Source organism: Falco rusticolus, chromosome 3, assembly GCF_015220075.1.
Source record: "Falco rusticolus isolate bFalRus1 chromosome 3, bFalRus1.pri, whole genome shotgun sequence".
In the NCBI taxonomy this organism is placed as follows: Eukaryota; Metazoa; Chordata; class Aves; order Falconiformes; family Falconidae; genus Falco; species Falco rusticolus.
The window spans coordinates 63,472,452-63,491,220 of NC_051189.1; the positions used below are offsets into that span (position 1 = coordinate 63,472,452).

At 35.5% G+C, this 18,769-nt stretch overlaps 1 protein-coding gene across 3 annotated transcripts in view; it reads left to right on the forward strand.

Moving 5' to 3' along the window:
• Window positions 1-18,769, forward strand: part of LOC119145232 (cadherin-7) — an 84,928-nt gene that overhangs the window by 53,073 nt on the left and 13,086 nt on the right. For all 3 annotated transcript variants that reach the window (XM_037381512.1, XM_037381513.1, XM_037381511.1), the window contains exons 6-10: window positions 285-472; window positions 10,198-10,451; window positions 14,258-14,394; window positions 16,321-16,442; window positions 17,892-18,009. In XM_037381512.1, the coding sequence (XP_037237409.1) occupies window positions 285-472; window positions 10,198-10,451; window positions 14,258-14,394; window positions 16,321-16,442; window positions 17,892-18,009 (819 nt within the window). The remainder of the gene's footprint in view (window positions 1-284; window positions 473-10,197; window positions 10,452-14,257; window positions 14,395-16,320; window positions 16,443-17,891; window positions 18,010-18,769) is intronic.

Here is an 18,769-nt window from a genome sequence, read left to right on the forward strand (position 1 = left end):
GTGTTGGAATTCTGTAGGAGGCATTCATCTCATGATTTGCACTTAAGTTTTGAAGTTCTCTCATCATAGGAAGAAATTATGCCTGTAGTACTTAGAGTCCATCACAAGGAAAACAGCAAAAAAAACCCCAAGAATTCTATTTTAAACTGAAGAATATATTCTGGTAGCCTGAGTAAAATATTCAAGTGCATGATTTAAAGGAAAGTAGATTTTAAGAAGTTTAGATTTTTTTTAGCCTACAGTCCCAGAAGACTCTGAATTAATCAGATTTTTGAATTTCACAGGATCGTATCAATATAATGTCCCAGAGTCTTTGCCGGTGGCTTCTGTGGTGGCCAGAATAAAAGCTGCAGATGCAGATGTAGGACCTAATGCAGAAATGGAGTATAAGATTGTGGATGGTGATGGTTTGGGAGTGTTCAAAATTTCTGTTGACAAAGACACCCAGGAGGGAATCATAACAATTCAGAAGGTAAGTCTGATTTTTCTCACTGATTCTGTCTGGATCTATGCAAGATAAGAGCAGGTAATGGAGAGTATGAACTTTTGTTTCTAAGAGTCTTCTCTACTGTAAAAGCAGATCCATTGGCATATTTCATGGCATATTTCATCTTGATTTCATTGTGTACGTGTGTGTGTGATCTTAAGCTTTTTAATGACTTACAATTATTGTGTGGGGATTTTGGCAATAGCTATATTGTTTTCATGAGTTTTTTTAAAAGCTCCTGCACATACAAGTTCAGATAGGAATCTAAGCTTTAATCTCATTTTTCCTTGTATTAAAAAGAAAATGTGAAAAGGTATCTTACAGTAAAAATTTAAGCCCCAAATATAAAATGGATCCCAAATGTAAAAAAAATTAAATATCTAATTGTCTTTGGCTGAAGTTGTTCTATTCAAAAGGCACATATTACTAATGTTAAGATTATGCAGCAGCAAGATTAGTTGTTTTACAAGGTAATGTTATAAAAAAATTGAGAAGATGGAAATAATTAAAGAAATATTTTTTTTTCTTACTAGCTTTCTATATGTACAGTTAGAAAGCTAACACCTTAAAACAGAAAAAAACATGTTTATAAAAATGTTAAAACTCAACATTCTAACCTTGCTGCAGCACATTTTGGCCCATCCTTTTACAAAATAAAAGCCTGTTGAAATATTTTGCAAGAAAATTTAAATTTGGAGAACAGGAAAAAACTCCAACACCTTAAGACAGAAGAATGTCCTCTCATATAATTTCATACTCTTAATGTGTGAATTCTTGGTAATGACCGTACTGAATCAATAGCCCTAACTCTGCTAATCAATTTAATACTTACTAAAATGTGGAACTGACTTGGTGTTTTAGAACATATGTAAATATGTTCCTGAACAAGGACCTATGTTTGTAGTTAATATTATTCCATAGAAGATTTTTCTTCTCTATATACTTTTTAATCTCTGTAAACTTTACATACCAGGTGTGGAAATTGTTTGCTTTGGGTGTTTGGGTTTGTTTTTTTTTTCCTTCCTCTGGTGCATCAGTTCCTTTCTAAAGCAATATAAAACTTCAGTAACATTTCTCCTTTGAAAGAAGTCAATACTGCAGGATGTTGCAAAGCAATGGGCTAATTCAGATGCCCTGAACACCTGCTGAGAGCTGGTAAGCTTCCATAGATGTCACATTAAATGGAGAATGTTTAGCACCCTTGAAATATCAGGCTCTAATATGTGTAATATGAATCATCTTTTTTCAAAGGAAGAACATCTATCTTAGGCTTCTTGCAAACTGTGCTAATTTCTGCTTAGCACGTTTGAAATACAAGTGATGAAAAGTTAGTCTCTTTGTTCAACAGCCAACTTCATCAAAGCTCCTTCAGTTTGCTTATTTAAGGTTTTTGAGCAAAGATTTGGAAGAAATATGCCTATCGTAGAGGCAGAGAATTTGCCAGTGTCACAGCGAGCAACACTGAATCAGCTGGGGGCTTCAGCAATCTAATTTGAGAACTAATGTGTTCATTTGAATTTTTAGTATGCTCTTGTAGTCATGGTGTTTGTTCCTGGAATATTCTGATTCCGGTATTGTACAGTGGAAAAAACAATTGCCATTTATTATTTCTGTAATCACATTAGCTAGGGAGGTGAACTGGACTTCCTAAAAAGTGCTCTATGAAATAGCTATTGGACCACGTTAAAAAGGTTACAAAATTTTGACCTGATGAAATGCTCCAATTTGCTCATAATTTTTAAAGCTAGATGCTGCTGTATTTTGACAGAAGGACTCACACTTTTTCTCTGCAGTGTTAGAAGTTTTCTCTAATTTTCCTGTTGTTGCTGAATATCCTCTGCCACACCCAAAGGTGAGTGCTAATGCTGAGGGGCACCTGGCAGACCTCTGGATGCCCTTAGTTCTTCATTTGGAGTCCAGGGAACTTAGTGCCTTGCCCAAAGCTGAGATATCCTTCCTGCCAACCCTGTAGAGGACATTGGCTGGGAGGGAAGAAAGTAAGTGAAGAGCTCAAGCACAGTGGCTAACAGACAACTGCACCTTGTTCTTCGCTGGAGAACAAGTACATAGAAGACCGTTAATGACAGTAAACGCAGGTTAAAAGGGTGTCAAGGAGTCAGGCAGAGATTATCCCTGGATGACAATGTGTGCTTGTTAGAGGGGAATCAGGGAAGAAATTAAATCTGCAGCCTGGAATCTGCCTACATATTTTACTATCCAGCACATGACATTCCGTACGCTTCTGAGGGCAGTCAGCTCTCTCCTTTTCATGCCCCTGAAACCAGCTGAGGCACTGAGAAACAGCTCAGCCTCCAAATGCATGCCCATCATTTTAAACTTGTGTGTATTTGTATGCTGAGATGACATGTCTGTGTACACATCAAGCAGTAAAATGCCAAGGCAAAGACTTCTGAAAAGGCACGCTTTGGTTCTAAATGCAAATGCATACTTTAGCTTTGCATACTTTTGCTGCAGTCCTACATACAAATCAGCAGGCTGGCCATGAAATTCACTGCCAGTATTTCTGAGCAGTTGAAGGCACTGCTCCTTTTTTTTGTGTGCTGACTGTTGTGGAGAAATTTTGGCACCTGGTTGTCGGAGTTCCACACACAAACTGAGGATTTTACATTCTGTTTTCAGAAGGATAACTGTTTTGAGACGATTTGAAAAGTTTACTTCCTCACTAAATCTAAGACTTTTTTTTTAACACATAAAAAGCAGCAAGTAAAAAAAAAAGTTTTCATAAAAAACCCACCCTAAATTAAGAGCAGTGTAATTTAAGAATTTGGTGAGCAAAGCAGGGTTTTTGTATGCTCTAAGTGGATGCAATATGAAAGAAAATACCCAAGGATTAAGGCAAATTGCAAACAAATCATTTATGTGTATAAATTCAGGAAAATGAACTTTTTAAAAGAAGAGACATACCAAGAATTCTGATATTAGAAAATGTTACATGGCTACGTAATTCCCAGGATTACTTGTGTATAATGGCCTTGACTAATACATATACCGATTTGAAAGGTGGCAAAATTGGTGAATGAGATTTGGGTGTGTTTACTTTTTGGTTTGGTTTGTTTTTCCCATGCATTTGAATACATTTCTTCTCTGCACCCTAAGATGCAGAGATTTCAAAACATGAAAACTCAGCAGAAAAAAAAATAATTGTGGTTTTACTCTAACAGTGATATTCATTGAAATATGGAGTGTATTCTTCCCTCCTTTATATCTCTTCTGCACTACTAAATCCAGGTATCTCTGGCTTGCACAGTTTATTCAGGATGGAGTTTTCTCTGAAGAGTTTAGGAATAGTGCTATTTTTCAAATAGTAGTAGTTCTGCTCATAGTTTTTGAAGCCATGGCAGGACTGGGGATTACATGTTCCTGAACACGCGAGTACTGTTGCTGCCTAGTGCCTAATGTCAGTATATACTAGCTGCTAGACTACATCTCAGTTCAAGGTAACGTTTTGACGGTAGGCTGGTACTCTTAGAATGACTCCCTTGACCATATGTGATCAGACGAGGGAGGAATACTTTCTCTATGTCTTCATCCACTTTGTCTTCCTTCCTCCAAAGAGTAGAGTAGGATTGTACTACCTTACGCAGCACAACTAAGGAGCATGCATGCTGTGCTACTGTACATTATTTGCTGCTATATGGTTTTTCATATGCCTGTGACACCTTATTTTCTTTTGTTCTGCTTAGGATGTTTGAATCTGGATGAGATGAATGAGATGTCAAGTTCATGTATTCCAACACATTGCTTAGATATATGTTAGAAAAAAAGAAACCAACCAACCAAAAAACCCACACCTTTTTCAAAGTATTATTTAGGACAAGGACTAACTTTTGTTCATGAATTTATGTCTGAAATAATAAGTGGTTAAGTCTGGGTAGAACTGAGTTTTTGTGAGATCAGTGAAGCTAGAATTTAATCTTATGACAAGAACGAGTAAAAACAGTATTGAATCTTTTACTTGATTATTGGCACTAAAAAATAATATAATACATTCTTATGTATACTTCTTATGTAATACATTAACTGAATTAATTGACTGAATTCATATGCAAAAAATTTATCCAGCATGTATCTAGGAAGCTATATAAAAGTGTGTCAATTGTTTTTGGGATGCTATGTTCTATTTCCAACCTGCAATAGGATGTAAAAAATCCAGAAGCTGGTATAAACTACAAGAGAATAAGACTCATCAGCACAGTTCAGCGCAGTATTGTCTGCTTACAGGAAGGTGGGAAAGTGGTGGGAAAACTAGTGGGGGTCTTTTCCTGTAACCTGCTATGTTCATACAATTTGTTGCCTAGTAGTTTCAAGTCACTGTGGAAACCTTCCCTTTTTTTTCTTTTCATACTTTCTCTTTTTTTAAATAATAATAAAAAACAAATGAAATGTTCTTACTTATCAAGTAAAATAGAAGAAAGCTCTTCCTTTATTTTTATCTGGTACAGAGCAGTCTTAAGATACCATCTACTCAAACTTTGTGCTAGAGTTCCGACGCTGCAAATAACCAGAGAGTTTGGCTATTCTCCACCCCATAGGCACCCTGTCTGTAGTGAATTCCTAAGTAAAGCTAAATTGGTTATGTAAGTTACTTTTAAGCAGGATTTAGGAAAACATCCACCTTAGATGACCTTTTCAGAAATACAAATTACTTTTACCATTTTTGAAGAGGAATTGGGCATTTATATTTCTTAGAAATATTTGAAAATTGTATCCTGGTTCACACTGTGACTCAGTTCTCCATCTGTAGAGTAGGATCAGTTCCTTTCTGTGGTTTAATTTGTAAGTTACATTTTGCTATCGATGCTCTGTTAGTAAGAACTCAGATCATTTGCATAGCTACATTTCACAGTAGAGAGGGTGTTCGGAGGAAAAGTATAATTTTTCTGAATATATTAGAGTTTTAAAAAATGTGTTTTGGATTTGTCTCTGGAGTAGCAACCTTAGAATTAAAGAAATGTTTATGGAAATGAATGATGAGTCAGTCATTTAATACCACAAATTCTGAAGTGTTCATGCAAACCTATATGTGTGCAATTTCAAAGGGAATTCATGTTGACTGTTCACAGAATCCTGATTGTAATACACAGGAATGGATCTTGGCTTCACTTTCTAAGCAAAATGCATACACGAGACCATATTGTTTGTAGTTTCTAAAGCACTGTTCCTAAAAATAGTGTACTGAACAAGGCATCGTATAAGTATAGATTTCACTTTATTCACAAAGTTGCAGGCTATAGTTAGTCTTCAGTAATAATAAAAGCTTAGTAGCAAAACCTCCTAGGATAAAAACCTGATAGATGATCTGTATCCAGCTACACCTTTATCAAATACATGATGCTTAAAGTAGTAATGGTAATTTAATAATAAAAAAGGCTGCAAGGTATGTTTTTATTATACATGTTATGCGACTTTTTTGAAAGTTATGAAATCTGATGCAAGCCATTTTGAAGTCTGTGGAGAGATTTTAGTGCATGTAAGGGCGGGGTGTGGGGTGTGGGGGGGTGGGGGTGGGGGGGGTGGAGCAGGGGAAGCCCAAAGACTCTCTCTATAGAGGGTGTTGTAATTTCTTACTGTAGCAAGTGATAAGCATTAAGATTTCCCATGGTACAGTTCTTGCCCACTTTGCCTTCATTTCTCCCCCCAATACACAGACCTACCACCAATATCACCAACCAATTTGAATGTTAGAGGGAAGAATGTGAAAATAGTGTTGCAAAGTACTTTTTCATAGAAATTGATGGCTAAGACATTATTCTAAGACCTGACTTTGTTCTGAGAGTAATACTGGTGATTATAAAAACGGGGGGGTTATGCATAAGCTTTTGAGTGAAAAGCTATCTTTCTATTACTGTTAACATTTCACCTTTTTTTGCAGCTAGAAATTTTTCTTTCAATTCTATATCAGAGTTTACAATGTAAGAACTTGAGGATCCCATAGTTCCTTTGAGAGATAATGTGCATTTGTTTGATGTACTGCAGTTTTCAATATAAAACCTCAACTGGGCTTAAAAATGTGATTTTCACCTCTGAAAGGTATATTATTACAAAGTTGCCATACAATAAAAAATGAACATAACAAAAATGTTATAAGAATTTCATACCCAGCCTCTGTAATATAGGTGACTTTTTTTGTAATTTCCTTCAGACAGCAGAAAATTCTTACTCCTTAAAAGAAAAAAGAAGAAAGACCCCCCAACCCCCAAAATGAGAGATAGATTAATGGATCCTGCACAAGATCTAATAAGATAACACTAATGCACAGATATTAATGAAGCGGTCAAGCTCTATTCACTGTACTGAAGGACTCAAGTATACATTATCCATTTAACCTTCAATGCTGATGTAGTGATTTGTAGTCTGTTGACTTGGTATTCCATTACTGGACTCTTGTGCTTTTGTTATACCAGGAAATAATGGAGGTATGATCTGAAGGCCTGTTAAATAATGCTTTCTGTATAACAGACATCAGTGATAATTAGATAAAAAGGAAAAAAAAAACGGAAATCTTTCCAGTTCACTTTTTCAGTCTTTCATTAGTGTCTGTAGTATGTAATGTCTTTATTATATTATCTACAAATTGTTGAAACATTTCCACCAGGACAAGAACTCTTGCATACTGACCATATCTTAAAGGTTTTGTTTATTTTCCCAGATCACATTCTGCCTCAAACCTGGTCCCTGTTTATTCACCATAGGATGTGAGGATATACCTTATAGAAACAGACTGAGGATGACTGTAGCTTTTGTAGTCATTGTCACACTCCACAGGAGACAGACTCTGCTACAAAGAACTAAAATAAGACAATATTACTGCCCCTGTGTAACACAATGCCATTTGATGTTGTAAAACCCCTTTGCCAATCCATACTTCTCCATACTGTTCCCCCTGTATATGCACAGATATTAGATATTTTATTTCTTTATTGTTCATTAGCAAGGACCCTTACAGCTTTTGGCAACAATCAGCAGCACTGGGTACCAGAAGATATTTGAGGCAATTCTAGGACAGGATTCCTGTTGCTGAAAGCAGATGTTTACTTCTTCCAGTTATTGAGACTGCCTTACTAGTGACTGGTAAAAACAGGCATTCGTAAGTAGACCAGCTGATTTCTTCCCTAGAAGAACTTTGCTATACTCACAGTAAGCACCATATGGTGATTTTTTCAGATCTGCAAGGCTGTTAGAGAAGGTGAAACAAGCTTTTAGTAAGTAGGCCTGTTTAGTATACACATCTATACCATCACTAGTTTCATCCTTAATTTTGAGGAAATGCCTTTCTAATGAAAGTGGGGTTTGTATGTTCCCTACTAGTCTAACACTCCTGTAATCCAGTCAGATAAAGAATGGTCTCTACATTATGAATATGTATGAATGAAATATGATTATTTAAATGTGTGTGTCAACCCTTATGATAAACATTCACATTGAAAACACATGTTTTTATGATTTCAATTTTTAATTTAGTCTCCTTTAATCAATATAGAAACATGGGAATGTCATTAATTAAAATTAATATTTCTTCATTGTTTTGCTCACTCTACTCAAAATTTATATAGTTTGTCTAATTACATATATTGTGCTTTATACATTTTATTAAATCAAATTTTCATAATCTTTTTTTCTTAGGATGACTGTGGTGTTGACACTAGTGTATCATAACAAGCTGTCTTGTCTGCATTCTCATGATATATTTCCATGTGTTTAAGTATCATTTTAATCTCAATCATCTAGTTTCAACAGGTATCACTTATTAATGAGAATGAATTAGCCTTCCCTTCTCTGCTACATATTTTTATACATTCTGACTGAAAATGCACCGTTTGCTAAAGGCTTTTTTTAGTTCAATAGATCTCAGCCTTTTGTCTTTGACATTCTTCAGGTTATAATTTCTTTAGTTCCTATGATGCTTGTATTGGAAAATGAGAAGTCTAAAGATATTTGTGTGCTTGGTTGTCTTCTCCTTAACCTTACTGTTCATCTGGTCATGCCAGATGCTTAATTGTTTGCACCATACAACAGAATTTCTGAAACATTTTTCATCATCCTAATACCACACTATATTTTCATTATGGCTGTGAAGTTTGTTTCATAGCAGACATATTGTACTTTAAACATAAACCCAAAATTAAAATTGAAAAAAATCCAAACATGCTTTAGTAATAAATACTGACCAGTGGTATCCAGTATAGTGATCACTATCCAGATAACCTTTCTTTTATGGCATATCTGTCTTTGGAGAGCTATGGATGCTACAGCCCTGATTCCATGCAAGAAGTAAGCACTTGCATAACATGAGGATCACCCATATTCCCTTTTGGAGAAGCCTTTTGCTGCCACATAGTGTTTATAAAAGTTCATTGTCTTTCTGAGTGTGATATGTTGCAGTTCATTTTTCATTTTTAAATCTAGACTGTTTACATCTGTATTGTAACTTCGGCATAATTACTGACTTTAACATGCTCATTTGGGATTTATCCTACTGTAACTCCATGGAGAACTTAGACCCTTGCATTTGTAGGTCAACAGATGTGTGTTTCACCTCTGCTGCTCCTCTGAGTGAATACAGGAATGTTTTGCAGATGCTCTCAGACTATTTTGAAAACACATTTCAGATCCCTATGATGTATCCAGGACCAGAATTGCAAAAAAACTTTTAAAATCTGTTTTATACACTTGGAATTATAGTTTGAAAAGATAGCTGAGTAACCAGACTGCAGTTTTAGGAATGCTTGGGTCTTTTGCTGCTGTTCCTTAATGATTAAATGTGGGATTGCAAAGGAATAGTTAGCTGACATTTGGGGCAAGCTGACAAACTAGGACTATTGATATAGGGCAGATAGTGTTAATATTTACATGTTTCCTTTCAATAATGGTCTGTGAGGTAAGATGCTTTTTTGTTTCCAAAATAATTTTCCTTATAGGGCTGTCCTCCAGATCACAGATGCCCTGTTAGTTGTGGGGGATAATTTTTAATTCCAAGGCACTATTTATTCCTAAAGAAATTATACTTTCATCAAAGAAAATTAAAGCAGAATGAAGATGGAAAAAATTAATGTGCATTCTGTTTTATGAGCAAAACAAAACAATCTCCAGGCTGCATCTCCATACAAAGTATTGTCATATAAACAATGTAGTTTAACAGATTGACACATTGTCTACACAAATTTATACTGATCTTGGAGTAATAATAGATTAGCCAATCCCAATGCTATACAAAAGAATACCACAAAACAAACAAAAACAATTTTCTGAATGAGGTGTTTTCACCAGTGAATATTAGATCAAGTTCTTATGTCTGGGTAGTACATCACATTGTATTGGACATTACCTTAGATATAATACGAATAAGGCAAAAAAAAATAATTCATTCACAGTGATTAAATAATTGGGGAAATTTGGTCCTCAAAGAAGTCACAGGAAGTTTTGCCATTAACTTAGAAAATTCTTGTTTCATTCAGAGGGTAGAACTACCTCTACCATTAAACTCATTTGAGAATATTCACTAGTGAGACGTTGCAAATAAAGTTTTTAGGAAGCTAAAAAATAAGCCATCAACTATGCTTCGCCCATTGAAAGTGCTGGTTGGATACAAATGGCAAAGTTCATTTTGTACTTACTGACAGTTATAAGCGAAACAGTTTTGTGTCAACATCACTGGGTAGTAAAATTTCCAAATAAATTTACCTGTACAGGAACTGGATTTTGAAGCTAAGACAAGCTATACCCTGAGGATAGAAGCAGCCAATATGCATGTTGACCCTCGCTTCCTGAGTCTGGGACCCTTCAGTGACATGACAACAGTGAAGATAATTGTAGAAGATGTTGATGAGCCACCTGTGTTTACTTCACTTTTGTACTCCATGGTGGTGTCTGAAGCAGCAAAGGTTGGCACTATTGTTGGAACTGTAGCAGCCCATGATCCAGATGCCTCAAATAGTCCTGTCAGGTAATTATAAGATGTCATAATTGTTTATTTATTTAGCCTTTGTATTGAAGTTGTTAATTTTGTTGTGGGGTGGTCTTTGCTTACATTGAAAGCAATTAGTTAGGTTTCTTCCTTTGCCAAGGGACATTGAGATGTTCTAAGAGATGGCATATTTTGACTTCTATACTCCTGAACTACAGAACCCTTGAGAAAATAATATATTTAATCTCTGTAAAGCAAAGAAAAGAAGATATAATTTCAGGATTCCAAAGAAAATACCCTCAACATATGAGTAATATTTACTTATCTCTAAGTTTTGGATGAGTCTATTGTTATCTATAACAAGTTATCTTCTCTTAAATCAACCAGGACTGAAAAGCACACATAATATATCCATGTCTCTGTGTGTACGTCCATAATGATTCATACTCTCAATGCACTATGCACAAGAAGTCACAAGAATGTAACAACATGTTAAATATTGCAAGAATGTAATAGACTCCTGCACAGTAGGAAAAGAAAAAAAAAAAAATCAGGGAAAACTCTTTATGTCAGGGAAATGTATAGGGCACGGCACATCCTGTTTCAGTCAGGATGGTTGAAGGCAATAATCTTTTGGCTTTTGTAAATTCTGTCACAACCAAATATCTTTCATTTGTATGGGAAAAGATATGAACCCTGGAGACACATAAGAACTATGAAGGACCTCTTCCTTTGTCTTCAGTGTGTGAAGAACCTGTAAGCCTTCTGCAGTCTAACATCCAGATCATAAAGAAACCATAAGAAAGCACCAAGTATTGATCTTATTTTCCTGTATCTAAGGTCAGAGCTCAAGGACAAAGACTTACCACCTAAGTTAAACCAGTAATGAGTTGCTTGTTACTTTTCTTAAGCAGAGTAGTCATATTAATTTGTAAAGGAACATGCAAAAGGTAGTACTTCTGACTCAGGAATTTTGTGATTTTAAATATCTGCAGGAGGAGGAACACACACGATTAAAATGTAGTACTAATATTCATTTGTTTTTATTGTTCATTTAGGACATACATAAAATAGAACTTCACAGGTACAGAACTTGGTTGGATGTCACCTTTTTTCGTGGTGTTAAATTTTTACTTTCATGCATTGAAGATGAACTTGGAACTCTAGTGTAGCTCTGTAATTCTAATGCAGAAATCTTAAGCTGTAAAAATAAAGCATATGTTTCACTCCTACAGCTGACGTAAGTGTTCTCTCTCTCTTTCATTATATATCGGCAACATATTCAAAATAGCCGATTCCTATCATGTATAAACAAGTCCTAGATGGATGGTTGGCATGGATTTACTTGTGAAATTTATCTTTGCTGAAATCTATCTTTTCTGTGGCAGTGTTTTCTGGCACTGGTGTTAGCATCTGGTATATAATACCTGGTTTAACAGAATCATGTAGAGTAGGATTAAATCCAGTTCCATAAATGCAGTCTATGCTCAGAATGGTTTTGATTCCTTTTGACTCTTGTGTAAACATAATGATAAGTTTATTGGCCTCAATCTAGTTAATTTTTATGATTCCAGCATAAAAAATACGTATATCACCATCTTAACTAAAATCTTGAATATCTCTTCTGCTTCAAAGTTTGGAATTTGAGAGGGAGGAAAAATAAAAGTAGTGAGAGTTTATCTGTACGCTTGCAAACCTATGTACATTGTTGGAGGCAGTGACAGGTCACATAATGTAAAGCTGTCCTGCATCTGCTGTAATATACATCAGAGCCAGATTCACCTAAAATTGGAATGTGTTATGGAGGATTAATGCATAATACTTTTCATGATCTACTTAAGAAGTTAAAATTATTAATCTATAAATAAGTATTCCAAATTCTAAACATTGGATTATATTAATAGTGATTAAAATTTAAATTTGTTACAATTCAGAAAATATTGAAAATACACAATCAGACACAATTAAAACCTTAATAATATGGGGGTGGGGAAATAATAAATATTTTGAAAAGAAGAGGCTATCCTTTATGGACCAATGAACTATTGATGTTTGAACTAGCTTAAATAAAGGATTTAAAATTCCTGCAGCTCAAAGATTTTCAAGAATTAATGGCTGCAAGGAATTAAAGGATTAAAAGTATTTAAAATAGTTTTTTTAGAATTTGAATATGGATGCAATGCTCGTAAATAAGTTAATGGAAAGTGCTTGCTTTCTATGCATGAAAATTATTTTTCTTGTTTTTTTCATAAGAACCTGTCATCCAGTTTATATAACTTGTTTGCTTTCCCCTCCCTCCCTCCTTCCTTTTCATTTCTTTCTTGTTTTCCTTTTTCTGTCTTTCTCATCTCCTCCTTCTCCTTCTCTTTCTTTCTTACTTTTTTTTTTTTTTTTTAAGAAAGGCCTTTGGCTCTTCATGATGTGTAGCGATAGTCTGAATAATTGGTATGATATTGAATCCCAGATGTGGGACCTTCCAAGACTCACTACATAGCAGAGGTGACAGGCATAGACTCATGGGGAAATCTGACAGCCACAAAACAGCTGAAGAGCACTGCTGACCGAATAAACAACAGTGCTGGCATGAAAGAAAGTAAAAAATGAACTACAGTTAACATAAAACGGGGGGAAAGATTAAACAGGAGAAGTGAAAGAGGGCGAGCCTTAATCTGTGAAAACCGCTGTTACTGTTGCTCTTACAAGTCCTTACCCTGTCCTCTCTCTCGCTGTGACATAATACAGTAAACCAATTCTAATTACGTAACAAGCCTCTGCTCTAAGATTTTGCAGCTAAGAGGGACAGATAAAACCACAAAGTAGAAGTTGGTATATTGCAACACAGAACAAATAGTATCATAAGATCATTACATCTGGGAAGTCCCATTTTTTAACTATTTTCCATAATCCTTTCCTTCCACATTGTTCAAATGATTTGGTTAATCTTACATCAATATAATCTATTATCAGTGTGACATAATTGTAATGATCACACTTGGTCTGATCTGGACATTTTAATTCATCCTGAGTGTAAGGAAATGCTCTGGAGTACATACTTGATCTAAATGAGAGTGCAAGAATCTGACTCAATATTAAATCAAATGTCAAGAACATTCCAGCTGTAAATCGAAATCTGCCTAATCAACCTTCCCTTTCTTCTGCAAAGGTTATAAGCAAAACACCCACAGGCATTTTGACCTTTTCCCTTATGCTATTTTCTGTTTGCTAAGGAGCTCATTTCCACTTCCTAAAACAAATTTGGAGGTAAAAGGTATGTTAAGCCAAAGAGTTAAGGGCATGAGCCTGTGTTTGTCTAATGACAGTAAAGCACCAGCACCTGACAGTGATGACATGCAATCCCTTGCCCTGCTCTGCATCATCTCTTTCTACTTCCCTGCCCCTTCAGCTCTGAGTGACAGGGGTTCTTCTGGTGATAGGAAACCCTGTGCTCAGACTGCCAGCCCCCATCGCAGCAGTGCCTGCCTGGTACAGCCATGTAGCAAACTTGCAACTCACCTTCTCCTTAGCTGGGGTTCAGGGGGATGTTGTTCCATGAAAAAAGGAAAGCTTGCCTCACAGCAGAGAGGAAGAAAGGAGAGGGGAATAACTATAACCTCACTGAAGAGGACACTGTGGGAACAGAGCCTGCCACTGTCAGCACAGGCTGCTGTGTAACTCTTGCCTTCACATAGAGCTTTGCATCTCTCAGCACCCCAGAGAAACTGGACAAAACAAAGCTCAAAATGGGGAAACAATGGAAACTCTTTCTCTCTATTAACAAATCAATGAAACCTTTTTACAAGTGGTAATTGAACATAAATCAAAGTTTTCTTTCATCCTTCACCTAGGTACTCGATAGATCGAAACACAGACTTGGAGAGGTATTTCAATATTGATGCCAACAGTGGAGTCATTACAACTGCCAAGTCTTTGGACAGGGAAACTAATGCTGTTCATAATATCACAGTTTTGGCTATGGAGAGTCGTAAGTAACAATTTAAAAATCTTATTGGCTGTTTATGTCTAAAACTTCAGGCTTGTTGTGATCAGCTGCATTGAAAGAAATTATGGGAGTTTCAAACCATGGCTGACAAAAATAACTTCTTACTCAATGTAAAATAAACTTTGTCTCACACCTTGTGTTGTCTTTTGAATTCTGAAAAGATATGCAAAGGAAGATGAACTATGCCAAGTCAGCAGTCTCAGACCAAGTATCATTAGAGGAAAAGTGATACGGAGCGTAGAGAAGATCAGTTAGCTCATCTTGTTGATGACACTCAGGGTTGATTGCTGTTGGTAAACCACAGCATTCCTAAAAGGCGGGAAGGAAAGGGAATGTGAATGCTTGCCTGGTTTCACTTTCCTGACTCTAAGATAAGACTGTAGAGGATATTTTGTATTTGGTATCTTTCTGGCATAAGATGAAAAATGTTGGAAGAATCAAACCCTTCAAGTACATACAACAACAATTCTGTTAATGCAAGTTTAAATGTAAACTTGTTCAGCTCTGAATATATTCTGTGGAAAGCTATATATATTTTTGCCATTATATTTGAAGAATTTATTTCTTCAAATTTCATGCTTGTTACTGCTCTGCTGGGCTGTGATAATAAAAGATATCAATTCTCTGACCTGCTATTTTAAAAATCCTCATTTCTTGCTTTCAATGAGGTTAATTTAATGTTTAACCTTAAAGCTAACATCTATCATTTAATGTCTGTGTGAATTTATCTTGTATTCTCAGGAGTAGAATTTTCATCTAGGAGGCCAGCATGGAAACTTTCCTGGGTAGTAACAAAGCTGACAAGGTAGCAAAGGGGCATACTTGACACAAGTGAGAGTCTAAGAGCAAAAGTAATACCTTACAATGCTACAATGCTTTAATTTATGTTCATGGCCTGCTTGCTTTTCAATAAGCTTAGGTTAGAAGAGGAAAAAGCTGGTGTCAAAATTGTTTACTCCTCTGGTATTTCAGATGTGCAAGAAAACCAAAAGCAAACCAAAACACTTTATGATTTACATTTGGATGCATTGATTTAAATATTTATATTATTTACTAAAATGTGGCTGCAATTCTTGATAGAGAGATACATATTTAAATGAAGTTTTATACAGTTTTTCCTTCTGCCCTGCCCTATTCCTAATGTCACTACTTTTGGTAAAAAAAAAAAAAAAAAAATTACACAATCTCTTTTCTGTGCTCCAAAACAGGTGTATTCTAGCAAAATAAGCATAGCACAAAGTGATGTCCTTTGTGCTTAGTCCAAAAATACCTACTGTTTAAGATTAGATAATTGGACCCTGAACAGATTCATATTTTAGTTAGGGATGTACATCAGTTTAAGGATGTGATTCATATTTAAGGTGTTCAACATGTTAATGACAGTCTTGAAATACTTAGTTGTGTGTGCACTTTAAATAATTTTGGATTTGCTTGGGAATACAGCTTTCTCTTCTTTCTGTTATACATAGATGATGGAAATATATTTTAAACTTCTTAATAGTCTGATCAATCTGAATTGCAACAAAAATGTATTTAACCCATAATAACTGGGCTGTTCCTGACATGAATGGTGCTATTCTGGCTAGTTATACCCCTTGGCAATGGTTTTATATCATCCTGCTCTTACCCTTCCATATGATGTGGTTCAATGCTGTGATTAGTGAGTCAGATTTTTGGTTTATCCCTGAGAGTAAAATCTTAGTTTAACTGAAGCGGCTGGAAAACATAAACATTGTTTCCACTAGGCCCAGAAGATCAAGACAAGAGCTTTCTTTGTCCTTCTAGGAGGGACTGTAGTTCATTTGACATGCATATGCAAAAGTAGAATGCAAATTAAAAACATACTGGCCCAAAGAATAACTTGCAAGGAGCTCTTCTTGACTGTTTTTTTGGCTCCTTTTCCTATAGCGAACCCTGCACAGACTGGGAGAGGCTATGTAGCTATCACTATACTTGACATCAACGATAATGCCCCTGAGTTTGCCATGGAGTATGAGACAACTGTCTGTGAAAATGCTCAACCTGGTCAGGTATGGCTTCATTTATTTTTTAATGTTTATTTTTATCAGATAGGCAGCTATTTCTTATGAAAGCCTGCCAGCTTTAAGATAAAATAGAATTGGCTTATGGCAGTAAAATTGATGCTTTGATGTAGAGGACAAGCAAATAGTAATCAAACCCTAACATCTTCACCATACATCTGAAGAGAAAGACTGAGGTGTAAAAATTACTAGTTGAAGGTACTGTTAAAATCTCTGGCTTTCTTACTGATATAACAGACACATTTTGCTAAACTCACCTAATTCTGAATAACATTAAGAATATGTACTCCCTCCTAATTTTGCTGGGAAGTGGGAAGTCATAACATGGAGGTTATTCTGGGACTGAAGGCCTACCGTTCCTAAAATGAGTACACACTTTTATTTCCCTTAGCGTGGGCTAAGCCATAAGTCCCTAGCCATAAGTCCACAATTTCACAAGGGACATGTATTCCTAGCGTATTCCCCAGTGTTTTTAACTCCCCAAATGTCTTCCAAGTAGTCCTAGAGTCAACTAAGATTATCTGGTGTTGTTTATCCTTGGTGTCTCTCATATTTGAACTTATCCTCTCTACACTGTAATATCTCAAAAATATGTATTTTTTCTCATGCTCTCTTCTGTCTCCCAGAAAACTACTAGACGTTTCATTCACATAGATACCACATGTTCCATGGGAGACATTGCACTTTTGTGCCTTCTCCCAGAATATTATCCTTCCTGTGGCAGAGTTGTTTATTGCACATTTCAGAACCATACCATAATTTAAATCCTTAACAGAAAACACTATTATCATTAGCTTGTGTTCATGAGAAACACAGAATATACATGCTTTTATTGGAGTAGCTGTTTGTTTTCCTTGTGATCATCAGAACTGTTAGCTCTGAGTATTTGTTCTTCATGGATTTTAAGCAATGCTGACACTGGTTTTAGAGGTAGATTTTCAGAGAATTTTAGAAAATAAAGTTGGAAAAACAATGATAATAAAAAATAAATCCTAGCAAATATTAATACACTCATGACTTGGCTTTTTATTTTTCATTATGTTAAAAAAGAAGAATTAAAATGCCCAAAAGCATAATTGTTTCCTTGCAAAGGTTTACTACATTGATTGCAGTCACTGTTAACTATCTAAAGGGCCATACTGAAGATACACTTCTTCCACTATTACGGAGTTTATGCTCCTAACTGTGGTGAATGACAGGACTTGCAGATGGTTGCTTTTGGCCAATAAAGTTGATACAGGGAAAGTAAAGAGTTGAGTCACATTTGTTTTTAATAATGTCTGTATGTGCTTAGGAGATTAGAAAACCAAAACATAGTATGGGCAGGACTCAATCGAGTGTTGATACTTTGGTAAGTAATAGAGGGTTTATACAATGCACATATAATTGTGCTTCTTACCATTCTAATCAACGAAATCACAATATACCTCAAAACAGGTGATCCAGAAAATCAGTGCAGTTGATAAAGATGACCCACCAAATGGCCATCGGTTCTCCTTCAGTTTAACAGCAGAGGCAGCAAATAACCACAATTTTACACTGCAAGACAACAAAGGTAAGAACATTTTGTTTGGATTAATATTCACCACTAACACCTTTCTTTTTGAATATATCATGCTGATTATGACCTACATAAATGTCTATTCTGGTAAGGACATAAATAAAATTACAATCAGCCTACAAAATAATTTTATCTGTCGATTATTGGTCAAAGGAATCAAACTGTTTAAATCTTTTAAAACCTTGAGCCAAACAGAGAAGCTTCCAATCTTTCTTTGGTTTTTTTGTTCTTTTTTTTTTTCTCTGCCCAGAAGTCACTCGTCTCACATTTTTATTTGTATTTATAGTTTTTTATCTAAATTAGATTGTACCTTGGTTCAGTGACTGAAAAATGTCCAAGAATACCTGTTCTATTAATATAACTCAGGACATGAAAAACAAGTGCACAGTAAATCGAAAGGACTTTTTTTTTTTTTTTTTTAATTAAGAAAAACACAGCTTTTCAGTAAGTGTACCGTCCATTGAAGAATGCTTTTATTAATGGGAAGTGCCTACAATATTTGCACAGACTTCTTATGACTATTTCCCCAAAGACTTATGCAAAGACTCCCATTGGCATCACATTTCTATTAGTCAAAGTATCTGAGAACATGCTTGTAATTAGTGTTCTTATTAGTTGTACTGCATAGTAAGGCAGCTGGGCATGTATCAGTCAGTTTAGTTATTAGCTGAAGCAAACAGAACTAAATAGACACAATGTTACTCTTGCATTGCTTTTTTATGGATCAGCACTAAACCAGCGCTGCAAAGTCATC